The sequence below is a fragment of the Eupeodes corollae genome, chromosome 2 (genome assembly GCF_945859685.1).
Source record: "Eupeodes corollae chromosome 2, idEupCoro1.1, whole genome shotgun sequence".
Lineage (NCBI taxonomy): Eukaryota > Metazoa > Arthropoda > Insecta > Diptera > Syrphidae > Eupeodes > Eupeodes corollae.
The window spans coordinates 87,199,718-87,218,362 of record NC_079148.1 but is presented as its reverse complement, the minus strand read 5'-3'; the positions used below and the strand labels follow the sequence as shown (position 1 = coordinate 87,218,362).

Here is an 18,645-nt window from a genome sequence, read left to right as displayed (position 1 = left end):
GTAGATACAAACTTCAAATAACTCTGAACTTTATGGGTCCTTAATGTTCGCAGGTCATCATTAAACCATTTTATTTTATTATTAAATTTAATATACTTCTTAGTTATGAATTTTTCTATTACACTTAACATTTCTTTTTCAAAAATATTGCTTGTTTGACTATTAATTTGTGTAACTATGCTTAAGTTATTAATTGCACTTCTTCTTATGTTTTGAACAAATTGAAATTTATTATACTTTAAATATCTTATTAATTTTCTCTTTTCACACTTATCTTTTTTTGTCGTTGTTATTTTAAATGTAATCGTTTCGTGATCACTAATTTTTAACTTGTGGTCAACTTTGACCATACAGTTTTCTATATTTGTAACTACGTAATCTAAAAGAGTTTTCGTCGTTAAAGTTATACGTGTTGGTTCAGTAACCAGTTGATTGCACATAATTTCCCGAAACATACACTCTAGTTCATTTTTATATATGCTATTTATAAGCCAGTTTATATTGAAATCACCAAGTATTATTAAATTCTCTTTTCCTTCTAATTCATCCATCCATTCTTTTATTTTATCACAGAAATTTCTTATAGATGTGCTCGGTGAACTATATACAACAAAAAATAAAACTTTTTTATATTGAATTTTTACCTCAATTACTAAGATCCAAGCACTAAGTTCTAATTGGAGATTCAATAAAATTTTAAATTCGTAACAGTCTTTTAAATATATTACTATTCCTCCCGTATGAGATGATGTACTTTCACATTTTATCATATTATAGTGCACTATATTCACTTCACTGTCTTGTATCCAGTTACCTAAATGAGTTTCAGTTAAAATAATAACATCATATTCTTTTTCACTTATTAAATGTTTAATTCCAGTAAAGTTATTTATTAATCCTTGAATATTCAAAAGTATGCTTTCAAAATACGATTTTGATTGCTAGTATGCAAATTTAGTACGTTCTTGATTCATCCTTCTTAAGTATACTGGACAATTCCCATCACGAGCATCATGGTTTGGATTTATCTCCATACCCAAATTTTCTATCGTCATTACACAATTTTTACATTTTAGGATTTCACTATTGCATTCTTCTAGTTTGTGTTCTCCACTACACTTTGGGCAACATATGTTTTTTGTGCAATCTTTTGCCATATGATTGTATCCCCAGCATTTGTAACATCTTTTTACACTTATTTTATCATAAACTGCACACTTATTCCAACCTACATTTAAACTTGGCTTATCCACTTCTAAAATGTTTCTAAATAATTTGCTATCTGTTTCAATTATTGCATTATATTGCATTTTATGTTGATATCTCTCGTAGCACTTAACAACTTTCATTGAACCTTCAATTTTATTTTGTTTTTTTACCACTTCTAACAAATTATTTTCACTGACTTCTTTATCAATTCCAATAATTACTATTTTTGGTGCCACTAAAGAAGGAATGTTAATATTATATTTTTCTCCTAATTTTTCTTTCAATTGTGACTCAATCTTTTTAGTAGACTCTTCATTTCCACATTTTATCACCACTGATCCGTTTCCACTCTTCGATACCCCACTAATCTGCAATGCAAGATCAGCTGGATCAATGCTTTCTTTTATAATTTCTTTAGTTTTTTCACTGTTTTGTTCCACATTGTCTTTTGGTTTCACAATAACCGGCGGTACATTTTTAATCATATCACTGTTTGTCTTTTTCTTTTCTAAAACGTTTGTCTCTTTTTCACTCAGATTTTTAACATGTTTAATTATTGTTTTTATCTCCTCTTCTTGCTTTATTAACGCCATTTTATTTTCATTAACCACTTTGAGCATATTATCCATTTTATCGATTACACTTTTTATATATGGTTGACAATTGTCACACACAAATAAAATGTTTTTGTTATTAAGCAAACCCATTTCATATTTACTCAATTCAGTGCATTTTTGGCAATAAACATTTCGGCAGAAAGCTTGACATACAACAAAACTTTCATTTCTACCTATATGCTTACTGCACTCTTCACACTTTGAGACAATTTCACTCATTTTACTTGTTCTCAGCTTTTTATATATCTATATGCAAATTGAAGTGGAAAATCCTTTGATTAAATTTGTGTTTTTATTAGTTTATATAATTGTCTTTTACACTGACTTTAACTTTTTTCCGTTTTATCAATGTTTTTGCTTTTAATAAACTTCACAATAAGCCTTCACACTGTTTATTTACTATTTTTTAAATTTAATCAATCTTAAGCACTTCGATACACGTCTGATCACTCTCAATATTCACTCAGTAACTGATGGTAGAGTAGTTTCCTTAATTCAGAACACGATGACATTATTTACAAACTCAATATTTCAACATAATTTGTTTTTAGTTTGTTTCAAAAAATGTTTGTTAATTTAATTACTTTTCCTGTAGCACCATTACCGTATCACAATAAGTTTGTTCAACCAGATAATAGCCTCTGTAGAGTAGTACAGTGCAGATTTATGAAAACTATTAGAGCAAATTTAACCAAAAGCCATACATCAGATGGTAAAATAAAAACAAATTAAATATAGTTAAATATAGATAGTTACATTGAACTATTAATTAAAAATTCAATTTAAGAAAGGTTATATAATTATTGTTAATTAAACTATTTGATAAATATTTCATTTCTAATATTAATTTACTTATTTCTTAATTTTATTTGGTTTTTGGAGAACACTGAATCACCAGAGATACCCTTTTACTAAAAGTTAGCTCTTATCCATTTTTAAACAATACAAAAAACACAAAACGTCGAACAAAATTTAACTGTTGGTTAAGAAAATACAATCCAGTAATGACACGAGTTAATATTTACTCTTTTCACCAACCTTCAGTACATCAATTAGTAGTCCAGGGCAACTGGTTGAACACAGCAAATAAAACCTCAAAAGTATCTTGTCAACAAAAAGATAGAAATTCAAACAATCTAATATAACTACTCATTCTGATTTTCAACGTTGCTCGGTATAAAATCGATAATTGAGTTTTCATAGGTATGCTGTTGTATTCTTTTAATTTATTTAATATTGATTTTAAAAGTAAATAAATTACCAGTTTTATGTTTTTAAGCTGACAATTAAAAATTTAAGTCACAGTTAAGCTATCTGCAACTTAATTAGCAGTAGAAAATCTGATTACTGTTTCACAATAACTATATAGGTAGGTCTAACAAGAAGTTTTGTGTCAAGAAAATGATTGGGTGGATGAAGTACACAATTTCCAAGATAACTGACACGATAGTTAAAAGTACTATCGTGAAGCCTAACCATATTCGTACTTTTCTAAGCATGCAAAACTACTCTTAAGCTGGACATTCATGACCTATCCAATTGCCTCCAAGCCACCACCACGAACAGCCAATTCGACAGATTGATTATTTATATTTTTCCTTGTGGAGCACAACAAATATATTTGGATATGCATAATCATTAACATAAAAAGAGTTCTTATAAAATAAACTAATTATTTTCAAACAATTGTTCAGAAAAAAACTTGTTTAAATTAATTAAAATTTACTTTAGTTTGCCACTGTACCAGGCATATTCAAAAGAGGAAGAGACGTTAATGATTTGTCTGGCTGATATTTTTTTATGAAATATACAGAAATTGTTAGATAGTTGTTGATGGCCAGATAAGAAGACAAAACTACTTGGTTGTTTGATTCCCCACACCCCAGTTTGTTTGGGCTCGTTAATGTTCTATTTGCTCAAAATCCAAATGGATCCAGAGAGCCAGACAGAGCCATGTCAGTTTCCCTGCACACAGTCGATTTTAGATCTTTTCCGGTCCATTTGGCTTTTGGGTCTATCGTGTATGGCTATTTTTATTAAATGAGATATCTTGAAATAGAATCAGAGCGTTCTGGTAACCAGGGTAGGAAAGTACCACTCCAAATGTGGGCAAGTATCTAGGTTTGATCAAAATGAACATAGTCAATTCTATAGGTTTTCTTGAAGCATTATGAAGCCAACAATAAATCGAGCATTCGAATTGCATTTCGAATGAAAACCAACTCTGTAAAAAATGTTGAACTATTGAACTCCAACTTTTGAAAGTAACTAACCGGGATCCCTAAAAAACCTAAATCGCTTTTTATTTTTCATTTTTTTTATATCAGTGGTATGCTTAAGAAATACTTACATTTTTATGATAAGCCTCTAGGGAGCTGATTACATTTTAAAGTGTATATCAATTCGGAATTTAATTCTTTCAATGTAACGGTATAGTTTTATTTATTTTAGTGTTGAGGAAATTTAAAAAATCAAATGTATATCTTAGAGCATGAAAGAAATCGAAATATTGGAAAAATTAACTGTCAACCATCATATCTTATCAAAATAATTTTTTTAATAGTTTTGTTACGTTTACTTAAATCTAGAAGATGCGTGATAATAGCCGCGTTTTATTATCACCATGATCTGATCCGGATCCTGGATTTACATGCATTACAACAACAACACAAGATCCTGCTTTGTGTTTGGATCTCAATTTGAGATCCAAAATTTAATTCTTTTTTTCACAACAAGGAGCGCTCTATCATTGTGATTTCACATGTAAATGTTGGTATCATTGCGAACAAATTAAATAAAACCTGTATTGCCATATAAACATTTTAATTAGACTGAAATAAAATATTTTTTAAAATAAAAAGCGAGAAGCTTTATATTTATTTATTTGGTATATAATCCATGAAATAATTAGATATTTTAACAAACCTAATTAATTGGTGAAATTCAAATAATTAAGTCCAAAAAAAAGTATATTTGACATAATTTATGGGTAATATTTTGCCCAAAAAAAAGGAACAAAAAAAAATCATTGAGCAAAATGTTCTATGGGCAACCCTGCTTTAAATGTCAAAAAACATAAATAAAATCGAGAAAGCTGCAGCAGTGTTACATACAACGGTGGGTTGTATGTAACACTTTTAAGAATTTTGTATGATTTTCTCTCGAAAATCTTGGAAGTGTTACATACAAACCACTGTCATTTCAAAACTACTCTCTTCATTGAGATGGTTCAGACGGTTCTGAGTTCTAATTTATGTCACCTAAGTGTTTCTTACAACCATTTTCAATTAAAAGAATGATTTCAAAAAATTCCCATGTAAAAGTATTTTCAACATTTTTTTCTGCTGCAGCTTTCTCGATTTTATTTATGTTTTTTGACATTTAAAGCAGGGTTGCCCATAGAACATTTTGCTCAATGATTTTTTTTGTTCCTTTTTTTGGGGAAAATATTACCCATAAATTATGTCAAATATACATTTTTTTGGACTTAATTATTTGAATTTCACCAATTAATTAGTTTGTTAAAATATCTAATTATTTCATGGATTATATACCAAATAAATAAATATTAAGCTTCTCGCTTTTTATTTAAAAAAAAATATTTTATTTCAGTCAAATTAAAATGTTTATATGGCAATACAGGTTTTATTTAATTTGTTCGCAATGATACCAACATTTACATGTGAAATCACAATGATAGAGCGCTCCTTGTTGTGAAAAAAAGAATTAAATTTTGGATCTCAAATTGAGATCCAAACACAGAGCAGGATCTTGTGTTGTTGTTGTAATGCATGTAAATCCAAGATCCGGTTCAGATCATGGTCATAATAAAACGCGGCTAATGTAACTATCAGAACTGCAAATGTCAAAATCCATTTAATAAAAAATAATTCCCTGTTAAAAAAGAGGTAACTAAAATTTTGTATAAGTATAATAATATTTCTTTAGTATCGGAGATTTTTGTATTATTAGAGTTTCTTGCATCAATTAAAAGAGAACCAATAAGGTGATTTGACTGTCATGTCACTTGAGAATAAATAGTGAATTCCGTTTATATTTAATTCAATTATGCAATGTCAATTCGACTAAGAAAATGTTCGGATATCTTAGAAATATACACTCGGCAATGGTTATCAGTAAATGTACTAAGGTTTTTAAGTAAATCGAACGGAACAGATAGTTTGTCGTTCTATGTTTTCTTCCATTCAACAAAATCGATCGGACATTTTGTGCCCCCAATTATCTGCTGCTTATATTTCCTTTTCTAACGTAAATACCTTTTTCGTTCGTTGAGGCCCAATTTTAAACAAACAGTCCTATATTACTATTGACATGGATAGCATAATCGATTCCTTTTCACACTTCCTTTGCATGCCACTATCCATCGGGTGAACTACATTATCCCAAATTAATTTGACATTCACATAAGTAACTGTTCATGTGAAATAAAGTTAAATAAATTGATGAATGAAATAATTAATGTCCAGAAAAAAGAAATGAATTACCTGGTCAAGTTTGTACCTGAAGGTAATTTGCTACATGGAAGGATTTGGCAAGATTTTAATGTGGTTCTCGTTTATCCACATTAAGTGTTTCAGGAGCTATTGTGAGCCAACGACAAACCCTCTTAACTTATTTCTGGCAATATCTGCATTTAATTTAGTTTAAGAAACGAAAATGAAAAACTTAATAATCTTTTATTTACAACATAATATTCTAGTTTAAGTATAATACATTAATTGTTACTTACTATTACATATCCTATCAAAGGAAAAATCCGCAAAATTACATATGCGGATTTGAATTGCATATAATAAATGAGTTCACGTGAAAAACGGAATACCACGCAGTGTTACCGACTTTAATATTGATTCCCTTCAAATGAGTAGCAAAATACTGATCAGTAAAAGTTTTAGAAAAATTCTCCCCAATGAATAGTAGAATAAGTCTAAAAAGCTTTACATTTCTTCTCTATTTATACATTTTGATAACATTTTACTTTACTGTTTTGTCACACTTTATTCACAAGAATTTTATTAAAATATAAATTATGAACGCGAACATGTTTATCTTCGTAAAAGCACTCTTAAACTTATTCGCGGTTATCTTCCACTTTGAAATTAGTATTTTTACCATACCGAAACCTGTAATATAAGCAAACAATTTAATCAGATCGACAACCTAACAAAACTGATATATGTGTACCTGCTTAATTCAAGTCCAATTCAGCATCCGAAATGTGTACCCAGCTTAAGGTACTCAACAAAACGAGTCTCGATAATCACCATTTCTCTACTCTTCACCCCTCAATTTGTTTTAATAAACGTCAAGCTTCATATCTTCGACTGCATCAGAAAGAGAAACAAGTTACAAGAACATTTTTAACATCATACCCAAACCCAACCGAAAAATCAAATTAAAACGTTCAGAATTCCGAAGTTTTTGCATATACAAAATTTGTATGTTATAATTGATTAGTTGTTAACAAGTCCTTTTAAATTATCAATGGAGACTGATAAGCCTATGGAATCACAGCCATCAACCTGTAACGTTGAACCAACCGGGCCCACATCACCACCACCCCTCACACCACTTGTGCAACCGTCATGTTTGCCTTTGCCAGATCCCAAAAGTCCTGTCTCCAGTTCAGGAGAGATAGAAAATGTTTTAAGCAGCGAAGCTGATCCTGTCGCTGATGGGTCAGGTGTTGCCGCAGAATCTACTTCTCAGAAACGTTCAGCGGGTGATGCACAAACGGATGCTAAGCGTTATCGATTGAAGAGACGTAAAATTAAAGCTGCCGGAGCACCCAAAATGCCATTAACAGGTTGGTATCATATTTTCTTGTTTTAATGCAGAATTTGAATGCCTGACATTTGTGTATTTAAATAGGATATGTACGTTACATGAATATAAGACGGGATCAGTTGCGTTCGGAATTCCCAGAGAAAACTTCTATTGAGTATACAAAAATGATCGGAGAAGAATGGTCGACCATGTCCGAAGATAAAAAGTCTCCATTTTTGAAAGAAGCTGAAGTTGATAGGCAGAGGTACGTAGATCAATTAATTTTCTAGTGTAAACTAGTTTTTGTTTCAAACGAGTTTTGTCTACGAAATATGTAATTATTTAAAACAGTTATTGATTGTGTGACTTTTGTGTCTTAGAAAACACGTTGGCTGACAACAGAAGTTCATTTTTAATTTTTTTTAATTAGTTTTGTTTAGAACATGATGTTCGCAACAATAAGTCAAAATAGTTTGAAATCCTTTTAGTCCATAGAAAAACTGGTAAATTAGCATTTGGTCCTGATTTTCCTAGGTCCAAGGGTCCTTCTAGGCTCATACCTACGCAACTTTTGTTTACGTTCAGAATTGTATCAACTTACATGAGTTTTTTGGTTAAAACTTAAAGCAAACTAACTTGAATATGATCTTTAAAAAACGATTGTATTTCTTTCACAAATTTTATACTAAAAAATGGAAAATCAAAGAAATAATACTATATGTATTTTATCGCTTGGTTAAACCTTTGTTGAAGTGTTATTTCTTAATCGTAAGCTAACTTAGACTGTTGAACTCAACATTAGTAAGATTCTTTCGAATAAGACCAACAGTTTGAATGAATAATTATAACATATTAAGTTGCAAAAAATGGTAGTTTATTTTAATGAGAAAATATTTTTCTTTAATTATTTGCAGATACCTAACTGAATTAAATGATTTCCTTAAAGATCGTCCCGATATATTGGCCTCCGAGCTGGCTAAAAATAAAATCCGAAAGCGTAAAGAAAATCTTGTAGCTAAATCAGTTCTCACCGAAAAGACCCAAGTCAATGGAAACAATTTCAATGGGAATTCTTCAACAAAACCGCCATCGCCACCCAAATTAGTCGAAAACATTCCAGTAACTGGTTCTAAAAATTCTATAAAACAACCTCAATCTACTCAAACCACTCAAACCAACACAGATTTGAATCGCCGTTATGGCCAAACAAGCGGGGGATTGTATGATAATGGTGGTATTCCGATTTTCACTGAAGAATTTTTAGAACATAATAAATGCGTTGACATGGAACTTCGAACATTGCGAAAATCTCACGTTGACTTCGAGCAACAAAATGCAGTGCTTGAAAAACATGTAGAAAACATGAAGTTTGGGGTGGAAAAAATGGTTAATGAAAATGATGAGTTAGAAGAGAAAAATCGTCTGCTTGAAATGTATTTGGACAAATTGAAGCTAAAGCTGACTCAAGCCCTCTCTGGATTGTCCATTCCTACAGAACCGCATGGTGCGACTTTGGAAAATATTGACAAATACATGAGTGATTTGTACAAAATGGCAACAACAAATACACACGGGCCCGCTAGCCTTAACAAAGCAAAGGATATCATTCGAAAACTTGATTTAACAATCCAGCTTTAAATGTTGATTGGCATCCATTGCGTCGTATTCATTGTTTGAGTACGGGAGGCATTTTGATGAAGTATTAGTAAGATATTTGCTAAGTTTTGTTACCTTTGTAGAATTACAACAAATTTATTTTAAGTTTTCTTTTTTTGTATTTTTGTTTCCAAGAAAAGAAATGCTGGATATGCTGCATTCTTTTTTCTATTTTTTAATTCACATATAAAAATTTGTCTTAATAACAAAATGATTGTTTTACTTAATCTTATTGCAACCATTATGTTACTATAATGTTAAGGAAAAGATAAAACCTCAACAAATTAAAGAGGTGACATCAGTTTTCATTAGTAGATGCAATTTTGAGCAATACAAACTTTGAATAGGCAGGTTCAGACAACATAAGGGACTTCATTTGCAGTCAACTGCATTTCTTGAACCTACATTTTGACCAAGTCAACTAGTTAGTTTTTCAAGTGTCATACACTTCAAACTCGGAACTTTACTTCCCTAACTTCGACCTTTAGTTTACCGCACAAAAACTACCAAAAACATTATTGTCTACAAAACACTACTCAGGCAAACTAAAAGTCCATCCCAATTTGCATTTCGTTTTGTAAAGAAATATAAATTATTTCCTTTCCAATTTGACGAGAAAAGAAACCCTTTTACATAAAATATTAAATGAAATTATGCAAAAATGAATAAAGCGTAGGGGAATAAAGTTCAACTTTCAGTTAATTAAAAAAACGTGATCGATTGTCATTTTGACATAAATTGACTTGACTTGAAAGTTAGGGAGATTTTTCTTGGCTAACTTTCCAGTCAAGTTTCCATTGAAGTTGCCTTAATTGGAAGGTAATTTTTTGGCAGCTGGCTAATCAAATGCTAAAAACTTGCCTTAATTCAAATCCCTTATGTCCCTTATGAATCTGCCCAAGTGCCCAATGTAAGCGGCTTATTGATTTTTCTTGAAGTTAAGCCCGGGTTAGAGGTTTAAATGAGTGTTTTGTAAGAAAAATAAGCAGTTATTTCGGCTTTAAATTAGGAACTTCGCATGTTTGAACATATGCACAGCTGCTCACATAACTAAGCGGACAAAAAATATGAATGTCCAAATGCAAGTCTCCAAGAAAATGTATAGAAATAGTAGAACTTAACCATAGTTTTTTTTTTAACATACATATTTATATTTAAAGTTTTTAATTAGCAAATAAAAAACGAAAATAGCTCCTTAATATAAACTCTCACAAATAATCGGAAACTCACTGTTACACTATAGTAACTTTGTAGAGGTCCTTTTCCAGTCAGTTTTCTTCTCCACTTGCTTGAAAATGGGAAAATTCTAGAAGTACTGAACTAAGCAAAGAAAAACAAAGCCGCCGGATACGACCGTGTCCCATATGAATTTTTTATTCATGCACCCTAGATACTTTTAGATCGACTGCTTGGAATCTATAATAGAATCCAACTCACAGAAAGTGTGGAATCATCTTTTAAGTAGTCTTTGATTTTCCTATATACAAAAAGGGCGATATAAACCTCGCACAAGACTACAGTGAAACTTTTTTTATGGATGCAATACAGTCATACTTCTCAAAATTCTACAGGATTGGGAAAAAAGAAACAGTATTATTAACGAATTTCAAGCAGGGTTTAGAGAAAGATATTTATCTACTAAACATTGTAAGAATCAAGATGAATGAAGGCAAAAAAATATACTGTTTATTTGTAGACTTTAAAGCAGCGATCGACATTATTTGTCGGAATGCTCTGTTTGTCAAGCTTAAAAGAATGGGTATTTCAACAAAATTCCTAAACATTGTAAAGGACCTCTATGCAGGGACTGCAAGCGCAGTATGGGATGGAAAAAAATCTATCAGAGTGGTTTGATACAAAAGTGGGTGTGAAACAGGGTTGTCTCCTAAGTCCTATGTTATTTGCACTGTTTATTAAAGACATGCATGACTTCATAGGTGGAGGAATACATCTAAATGACCATGTCATCCGAGTGTTACTGTACGCAGATGACATTGTAATTTTTGCAAACAATTCAAAGGACTTACAATTAATGGTAAACAAGCTCTATGAATATTGCTAAATGTGGAATTTCATAATTAATCTGGAAAAGTCAAAAATCATTATATTAAGAAAAAATTGGAGGCAGAAGGAGTAATCTAGAAAAATTTACTCTTGGTACGGAAGATATTGAAGTGGTCAACAAGTATAAGTACTTGGGCTTATTTCTGACGCCAGGGTTGAGTATGACCGAACATATCAAAGAAAGAGCACAGCAGGCAAAACGAGCTTAAATTTGACTTGGCACACTTTTGTTTCGAAAAAGGACATCAGTAATTCATCAAAACTAGAGTTATTCAACGCAGTAGCAAGATCAATCTTCGGGTATGGAGCACAGGCCTGGGGGAACCAGTAATACGATGAAATGGAAAAGGTCCAACGATATTTTCTAAAAAAATCCATGAAGATACCAACATTATCTCCTAACGTCATGTTTACCTTAGAACTTAAACTTAAACCACTTTTTATTTACACAATGAAATGTCACATGATTTACATTAAAAAAAATGTGTGTATAATCAGAACCGTCTCCCACATATGTACATATATTAGCAAATATAATAATAACCAAAAACATATACTGGGCTACACAGTGAACAAATGTGTTAGAAGAAAGACATATCCATGAGGTTGTTGGAAAAAACAGATTATTTCAGTATGCAATTTATTTGGCTCACACGCAATTAATGGAAAGCGAACGGGATGTGGCATTCCAAAAAGCGCAAGCGTCAACATCACATGGGCTGTTCAATGCCCTCAACTATACTGAAGGTAGTAGATATTTTCAGGAAGAAAGGAACACGTCAGAAATAGGTTGGATTTTTAAAGCAGGAGGAGGACTTCTGTATTTAAACGGTACATTTTCGAGAGGCAACAGAAGAACTCAATGCTCCTTGTGTAACTTGAGAGAAGACGAAACATTTGTCCACTTTCTTCGAATATGCCCTCTCTCAAGCTACTCTAGAGTTCGCGGGGAGTTGACTAATTACTCTCGACATTCGATCCTTTTGAAAGTCACTCGCAAGTGGACACATGTGTTTACCACTATCCAACCAACACAGTTCGTATTTTGCGAGTAGCTGTCGAGAGTAAACATGGAAAAGCAGTGAACAATGGAGGAAACCAATCAACTTATTGAAAAATATGAGTCAGTTGAATTATTCTGGAGAACTCCGGATAAATCATTTCACGACAAAAAAAAGGGTAATATTAACCAAATTTCGAAACAGTTCTCGCGTTCTGAAGCGATTCATATGCTTACCGGATTCTAAAAATCTAAGTGTTACCAGTATACGCCCGCGTACTGGTATGGCTTCCCTTAATCGGGTATTTTTTTTTAAATTATGGGTCCCACGTTTGTATCAAAAATTTAATTTCACTAACTGACAAACGGCAAAAATTTCGAAACTGTTGGGGATCTTCAATTTGAATTTCTACAATTTGGCTCTCAAATGGACAGTCTTCCGAGAGTTAACTAGCAGAGGTACTCTCAAATGGACATGCACCTATAGGTCCACGATTTAAATAGGAAAATAGAATCCGTAATGCGAACAGAAAAGAAGAAGCTTGTTAGGCAAATCAACTTAAACATATTGATGAATTTTTTGAAATAGCATTTGGAGTCCAGTGTTAATGTGCTTAAAATACAAGATTATTTTTAATTTTACCATACAACTACCCAAAGCACCTACCTTCCTGTACGTGGTTATTGCATTCTGTAATTTTGGTTTATTCTAAGCGAGTTTAAATTGTATTTAAAATAAATAAAGTTCTACTCTCTCCTAAATTTTCTTGTAGAAAATGCATTGTAAACATTTATATATTATCTGCCCGAATAATTGTAGGAGCTAATGTATTTGGTAACTATGATTTGATGGTAAGTTAAATAACTTAACTAAATTTAACATACAAAAAACAATTCCCTATTTTTTTTAAATATAATATTACAAAACATAATTTCGATTGTATTAAACAATTCTTTATTTTTCGACTTATAATAATTTTGTCGAACTGACAAAAAAAAACTCGTACTGCCACATAAAAATGAGAAGAAAGAAAAACGTTAATTTGCTGAAATGAAATTGTTAGATTTGAAAGTTCTGTAGATTAAATTATTGTACAAAGATGTTACAAGCCATGGAGAAATTGTTAATAAGCGCATACTCAAGGGAATGTTACTACCCGTACTATTCAGAGACATAGTGTGAGCACTAGGAAAAGGAGAGAGGGTTTGAAAGGAGATATCAGTTTTGAATTCCTGAATATAGCAATGAATAGGAAAATCAGAGTGCGGTAAGGCATTTCACATTCGCGTTGTATGTCTAGAAAACGAATCTCTGTATTTGAAAGTACGACGAAGTTGGATTCGAGGGTATAGTGATGAGCATTCCTAGAAGCGCAAGTATTACGGTTAAACTGTTTAAGGGTAGGAACGCAGTTGGCTATGGTAAAAATAAAAAGCGAAGTAAATAAACTTAATATTATAAAAGAAGCTTAAGTAAGCTGTAGGATCACCAGCCTAGAGATGAGACTTATACTCAAGCTTTGGACGTATTTAAGTCTTGTAGATAATACCCAGATCAGAAGGGGTGAAACATTTCTTGCATCGCCTAAGGAAACCCGTTCCACAACAGGTGGTTGGTGGCGCACATACAGAGAATATGTATGTTTGACGCAAGTGCCATTCATAGATAAAGGCAAAGGGCGTATATCTCGCTTTAAAGATACAAGACAGCATTGGGTAAGGGTTTTCGAAGCTTTAATTTTAACGAGGTTTTTAATACCCCATTGTACAATTCTGTTTAGGTCGGAATTTAATGATCTTATCACATTTTGTCGTTGCAGTTCCACATCCGAAGAAGAGGGATGTGAGTCAGAAAACGAATATGAAAAGCTAAGAGTACTATCTTCAGCGAAATAATGTATTGAATTAGAAATGGCAGACAGATTGTTAATAAAAATGAGAAAGAGTGTTAGAGATAGAACAGAGCCCTGGAGTATACCAGCATTTATTTTGTGGCTTTGAAACTGGAATCCATCCAATAATATTTGTATTTAACTTTCCGAAGGTTAATTACTGATCTAATGAAGAGGAGGTTCATGAAAATAAATAGAGAAAATCAGTCTTATCACAGCCCCCGTCGCATAAAATTCGTATTAGGTAAAAAACAACCTATCATAGTATAAGTCGTAATTAAAATAACTCAATTAGAAACCTGATATGCAACTTTCCAGGAACTCCGAATTTTAGGAGCAATATTTTTGTTTGGGTTAAGGCTTTGACACCTTTGTATATAAAACCTATCACCGTTGGTTTTTATTGGCACGGCGACATTAGCCGTTGCAGTTTTTTGTACTTATCTTTTTATTTAAAACTTGTAACGCCTACATCTGAAGTACGCGAATTTCCTCCGACAGGATCTGCGATAAGGCCTCTTTAAAACGAAACTTAAGAAGAAAGTCTTAATCCAAACAAACTGGGGGAAAATCCTTTGTTACAGTTTGTTGATATTATAAACTTGATTTTAAAAGTACCGGCAAAACATTTTATGTAAGACTGGAAACAAAGTTGCTTTGGGCCGATTTTTGTATTTAAAGTTGAATATATCTTTGGAGTTATTGTTTTGCTCTCGTTTTTGCCTAATATTGCATTCCTTTTGTTATCAGCTCAGTCAATTTACGGATGAAGCTGATTTTTATTCGCGTTTACTTCCAAAACTTTTACATTAGCAATTGGGCATACAAAATAAGGTGTCTCAAATTCTTGCCTTAGGGTGTACATGTACATGTTAAAGCAAGGAATGGTTAAAATTAACAAGTTTTAATCGTTAAATGATCAATACAACTTAACACTCTCAAGTTCTGATACCTACTCTCTTCCCTGAAGTTTTGGCACATTACTAAAAACTTTCGTCAGACTTTCTCGCCTTGCAATGTTAGGTCTTTAATATTATCAAAAAGCAAAAAATATAAAACAAACACATAACTACTTATAATTTGAGTTCTATTTTTCTTTTTAACAGTTCATCGTGCCTTAAGAAGGCCAATAATATGAAAATATAGGCGATTTTACTTCTTCTTGGGTTTCATGACATTGTAGGCGATAATCAGTCCGATGACGGCATATGTTGCCTTTGCAACCTAAAATTACATAAATTAGAATAAAAAAGTTTTAGTTATGCAATTGTTTAAAGGATTCCGTAAAGATGTTAAGGGAAAAATGAAATTGTACATACATTAGCACGGCCAGTGTTTGTTTGGGAATTGAATATTTTGGACATGCCAGTTAGTTTAGCACCTTCGCCAGAATCACCAGCCATTCTTTAAATGAAAATAAATTAGATTAGCTAAGCATTTTAAGACAAGTTTAGTTAGTTTAATTTATATTGTAAACTTACTTAAGAAGAATTTTTCAGTGTAGCTTCTTCTCGATGATGGAAAAATTCTGTGAAGTTTTGTCAAAAATTCCAGGTTAGGTTATGTAATGTGTATGCTTGAAAATATCGATTTTGTTATCGATAACATTCGTGTCAAATGAAATCACTGTTGTGTCGGCTAGCAGCAACACCACCGCACTCATACACAGATGTCGCTGATAATCCATCGAAAATGAATCTCCTAATTATGGTTTAGTTACATTAATGAGAGTTAAATGTTAAATTAAAATGCCGACAATCAAAAATACGCCACATTAATAAAAAATTAAAAAATGTTTGCTGAGGTTGATCTAGTTTTTAAACAGTTGCTTAAGCGGTTTAATTAGATTTGATTAGATTTGATTATTACAAAAATAGTGAATATTGCCAATAGCCAATATACTCGTATGTCCCTATTTTTACAACTAAAGTTTACACTACTTTACAATTTGAGACCACTAAATAGTAATCTTACCGTCATAATAAAAGTATTGGAAAAAGCGAAATTTCATTGCTTGGCCATCAAATTAAACTTGGAGGTATTAAGCTACTTGACACAAAAACAAAACTAATTTTAGAATTAAAAAATTAAAAAGATGTTTGGCTATGTTACATTTTTATAGGTCTTTCATACTGCATGCTATTAACAGTCAAATGATCCTTCAGAAATTAATTAAAGGAAACATCAAAAATAATCGAGCGGAAATAGATTGGACAAAAGAAGCAGAGGCAGCATGTGAGAGTTTTTAAAAAGAGACCTATATGAAAAGACTTATATATATTTTTTTTTTTCAAAAAGTTAACAAATAGCTAAAAAATTACAGCGATTATGATCGATAACTTCTAGCCATATACGAAGCCGTGGAACACTTCTGAAATTTCCTAGAAGGAGGGGAATTTTGTTCCAAAAACTCTTCGAAGTGCTATTATACAGCAATTGGAGGGCTTTCTCATCATGGGAAAAAATCGACGCTAATCGGTCCACTTCCATTATTTCAAGGCAATCGATTTCTAACGTGTGTAGACCAATTTTCTAGGTGGAACCAGGCATTCCGTTTGCCTAACATTAAAGCTGGTATCGTACCTAAATCTTTGATATTCAAATAAATTTCTTGTTATGGTGTCCCTCTTCGAGTCACAACCAATTTTGGATGATAATTCGAAAGCAATATCTTCATAGAGTTAACACTTTTTCTAGGAGTTAAGCATCTAAAGACAACACCTTACAATCCTCAGTCAAATAGGATTATTGAAAGATGGCATCGAACACTCAAAACAGTCATCCGATCCAATGAAACTGAATACTGGTTCAGTGTTTTATCTATGATTTTACTAGCATTACGTTACTTTGAAAGATCAAATAAATGCTACACCAGCGCATATGATGTTTGGAACTTTATTTCGGGTACCAGGCGATTTCCTTGGAACTCAACAAAAATATGAAGATCAAGCATAGTTTGTGAAAAAAACTTGCGTCGAACGATGTCCAAAATTCAACCATATCCTCCATCCATCCACGAAAGGCCATGTTTGTCCAACCACGATGATGCCGTCCTTACTCCTGTCCAATGACTATATGAAGGAATTTATGAGGTTTTGGACCTAAAAGAAAAGTTCCTTAATCTGCTAATCAAAGATCGAAAGGTCAATATATATCTGTTGACTTAAATCAGGTAGTAACCGTGGCATGATGGTTAGTGTGTTGGACTGTGCCAGAGATATTGGGTTTGATCCCTGCCTATGTCATCTAAATTTTGTTTTATGGGTACTGCCTCCTGCGAGGAATTGATATATTCTCGAAGAGTAATTCTTGTCATGGAAAGTGCTTTCTTAAATTTGCCGTTCGGATTCGGCTTAAAAATTTAGGTTTTTGCTTGATGCTCGACAAAAAGTTCTCTCACACGGGAATGTTTGAGAGTTGTAAGTCACTAGGCTCTAGTTCTACGGACTCTTGGGCCACCCAATTTTTTGTTTGGATTTAAATCAGTCTTTCTACCACTACCACAAACAAGACACTGACGAGACGAGAAAATAGGAGCCACAGCAGAAAAGTTAACACGGTCATTGCTATCGTAGACATACATACACTACCAGATCTGGAGGGGGAGTGATGCAAGATCAATACTCTGTTCTTAGTATCTCAACAAACCTCAAATTCATTTACTTGTATTTTCCGACTCATAAAAATCTATACAAGCAAGGGTTTAATCTTTAGTCGATTTCTTTGGTTTCCTACTCTTCCTAGAAGGAACCTTATTGGTATCAAAATTCATAAAATTATTTGTATATTAAGATTTGAGATTTCATAATAATCCGAATCCACGAAATAACATAGAGGTTAAATTTCATGATTTATTAGTGCAAATTGCAAAATTTAAATCTACTAATTTACCAAAGACGCTTTTATGGCAGGAAAACATGGATTCTTTTGTGTAGTTCAAGTAAAAAAAATCAAGAAGAAAATTCTTCTAGTTTTCATCTTTTTTCGAGAAAATTACTGCCCATTTTTTTTTTTTGATTAACCTAGAAAAATCAGGACGGTTCAAAACGGTTTTTCAATAAATAATTTATTGTGAAACCAAGTAGATTCCTTTAGTACTGAAAAAAAACACATATAAATATAAACGAAAAAAAGAATTATCTGAAATTAATTAATGAACGAAACCTTTCGAGCTTTTTTCGACGAAAAATCGTTAATGATTTCGTTGAAATCCAGTTTTCGGAGTAAGTCGCTTTCAATTACCCTGGTTACAAGACGAGATCGAGGAATCGAATCGAATCGAATTGAGATTTCGATCCAGGTATATGGTGGCACTGAATCGAGGAATCGAATTCAAATGGGATCGAAATGACATTTCGGTTTTATTTGTGTGCGTACTGTACTTTTAAATAAACTTACAATCTTAGAACAATGCTCTAAA

General features: G+C 32.1%; 3 protein-coding genes across 3 annotated transcripts; 1 reads left to right on the top strand and 2 right to left on the bottom strand.

Annotated features, from left to right (window-relative positions):
• Positions 1-696: 696 nt before the first annotated feature.
• Positions 697-2,104, bottom strand: LOC129947407 (uncharacterized). The gene has a single exon (XM_056057946.1). It carries the CDS (start codon positions 2,043-2,045, stop codon positions 942-944), a length of 1,104 nt encoding a protein of 367 aa, XP_055913921.1. The 5' UTR covers positions 2,046-2,104; the 3' UTR covers positions 697-941.
• A 5,054-nt stretch (positions 2,105-7,158) lies between these two features.
• Positions 7,159-9,480, top strand: LOC129945487 (high mobility group protein 20A). Its single transcript, XM_056055272.1, has 3 exons — positions 7,159-7,653; positions 7,719-7,878; positions 8,528-9,480. The coding sequence occupies exons 1-3, from the start codon at positions 7,332-7,334 to the stop codon at positions 9,249-9,251; spliced, it is 1,206 nt and encodes a 401-aa protein (XP_055911247.1). The 5' UTR covers positions 7,159-7,331; the 3' UTR covers positions 9,252-9,480.
• Positions 9,481-15,291: 5,811 nt separating this feature from the next.
• Positions 15,292-15,859, bottom strand: LOC129946312 (uncharacterized). The gene is made up of 3 exons (XM_056056447.1): positions 15,707-15,859; positions 15,545-15,629; positions 15,292-15,449 (listed from the first exon to the last, which is right to left on the bottom strand). Exons 2-3 carry the CDS (start codon positions 15,626-15,628, stop codon positions 15,378-15,380), a joined length of 156 nt encoding a protein of 51 aa, XP_055912422.1. The 5' UTR covers position 15,629; positions 15,707-15,859; the 3' UTR covers positions 15,292-15,377.
• Positions 15,860-18,645: the final 2,786 nt, after the last annotated feature.

Coding starts and splice junctions, on each gene's coding strand:
- LOC129947407 (XM_056057946.1), bottom strand. CDS start 2,045: ATGAGTGAAATTGTCTCAAAGTGTGAAGAGTGCAGTAAGCATATAGGT.
- LOC129945487 (XM_056055272.1), top strand. CDS start 7,332: ATGGAGACTGATAAGCCTATGGAATCACAGCCATCAACCTGTAACGTT. Junction 7,654..7,718: donor ACCCAAAATGCCATTAACAG/GTTGGTATCATA, acceptor GTATTTAAATAG/GATATGTACGTTACATGAAT. Junction 7,879..8,527: donor GCTGAAGTTGATAGGCAGAG/GTACGTAGATCA, acceptor AATTATTTGCAG/ATACCTAACTGAATTAAATG.
- LOC129946312 (XM_056056447.1), bottom strand. CDS start 15,628: ATGGCTGGTGATTCTGGCGAAGGTGCTAAACTAACTGGCATGTCCAAA. Junction 15,450..15,544: donor CAAACACTGGCCGTGCTAAT/GTATGTACAATT, acceptor ATGTAATTTTAG/GTTGCAAAGGCAACATATGC.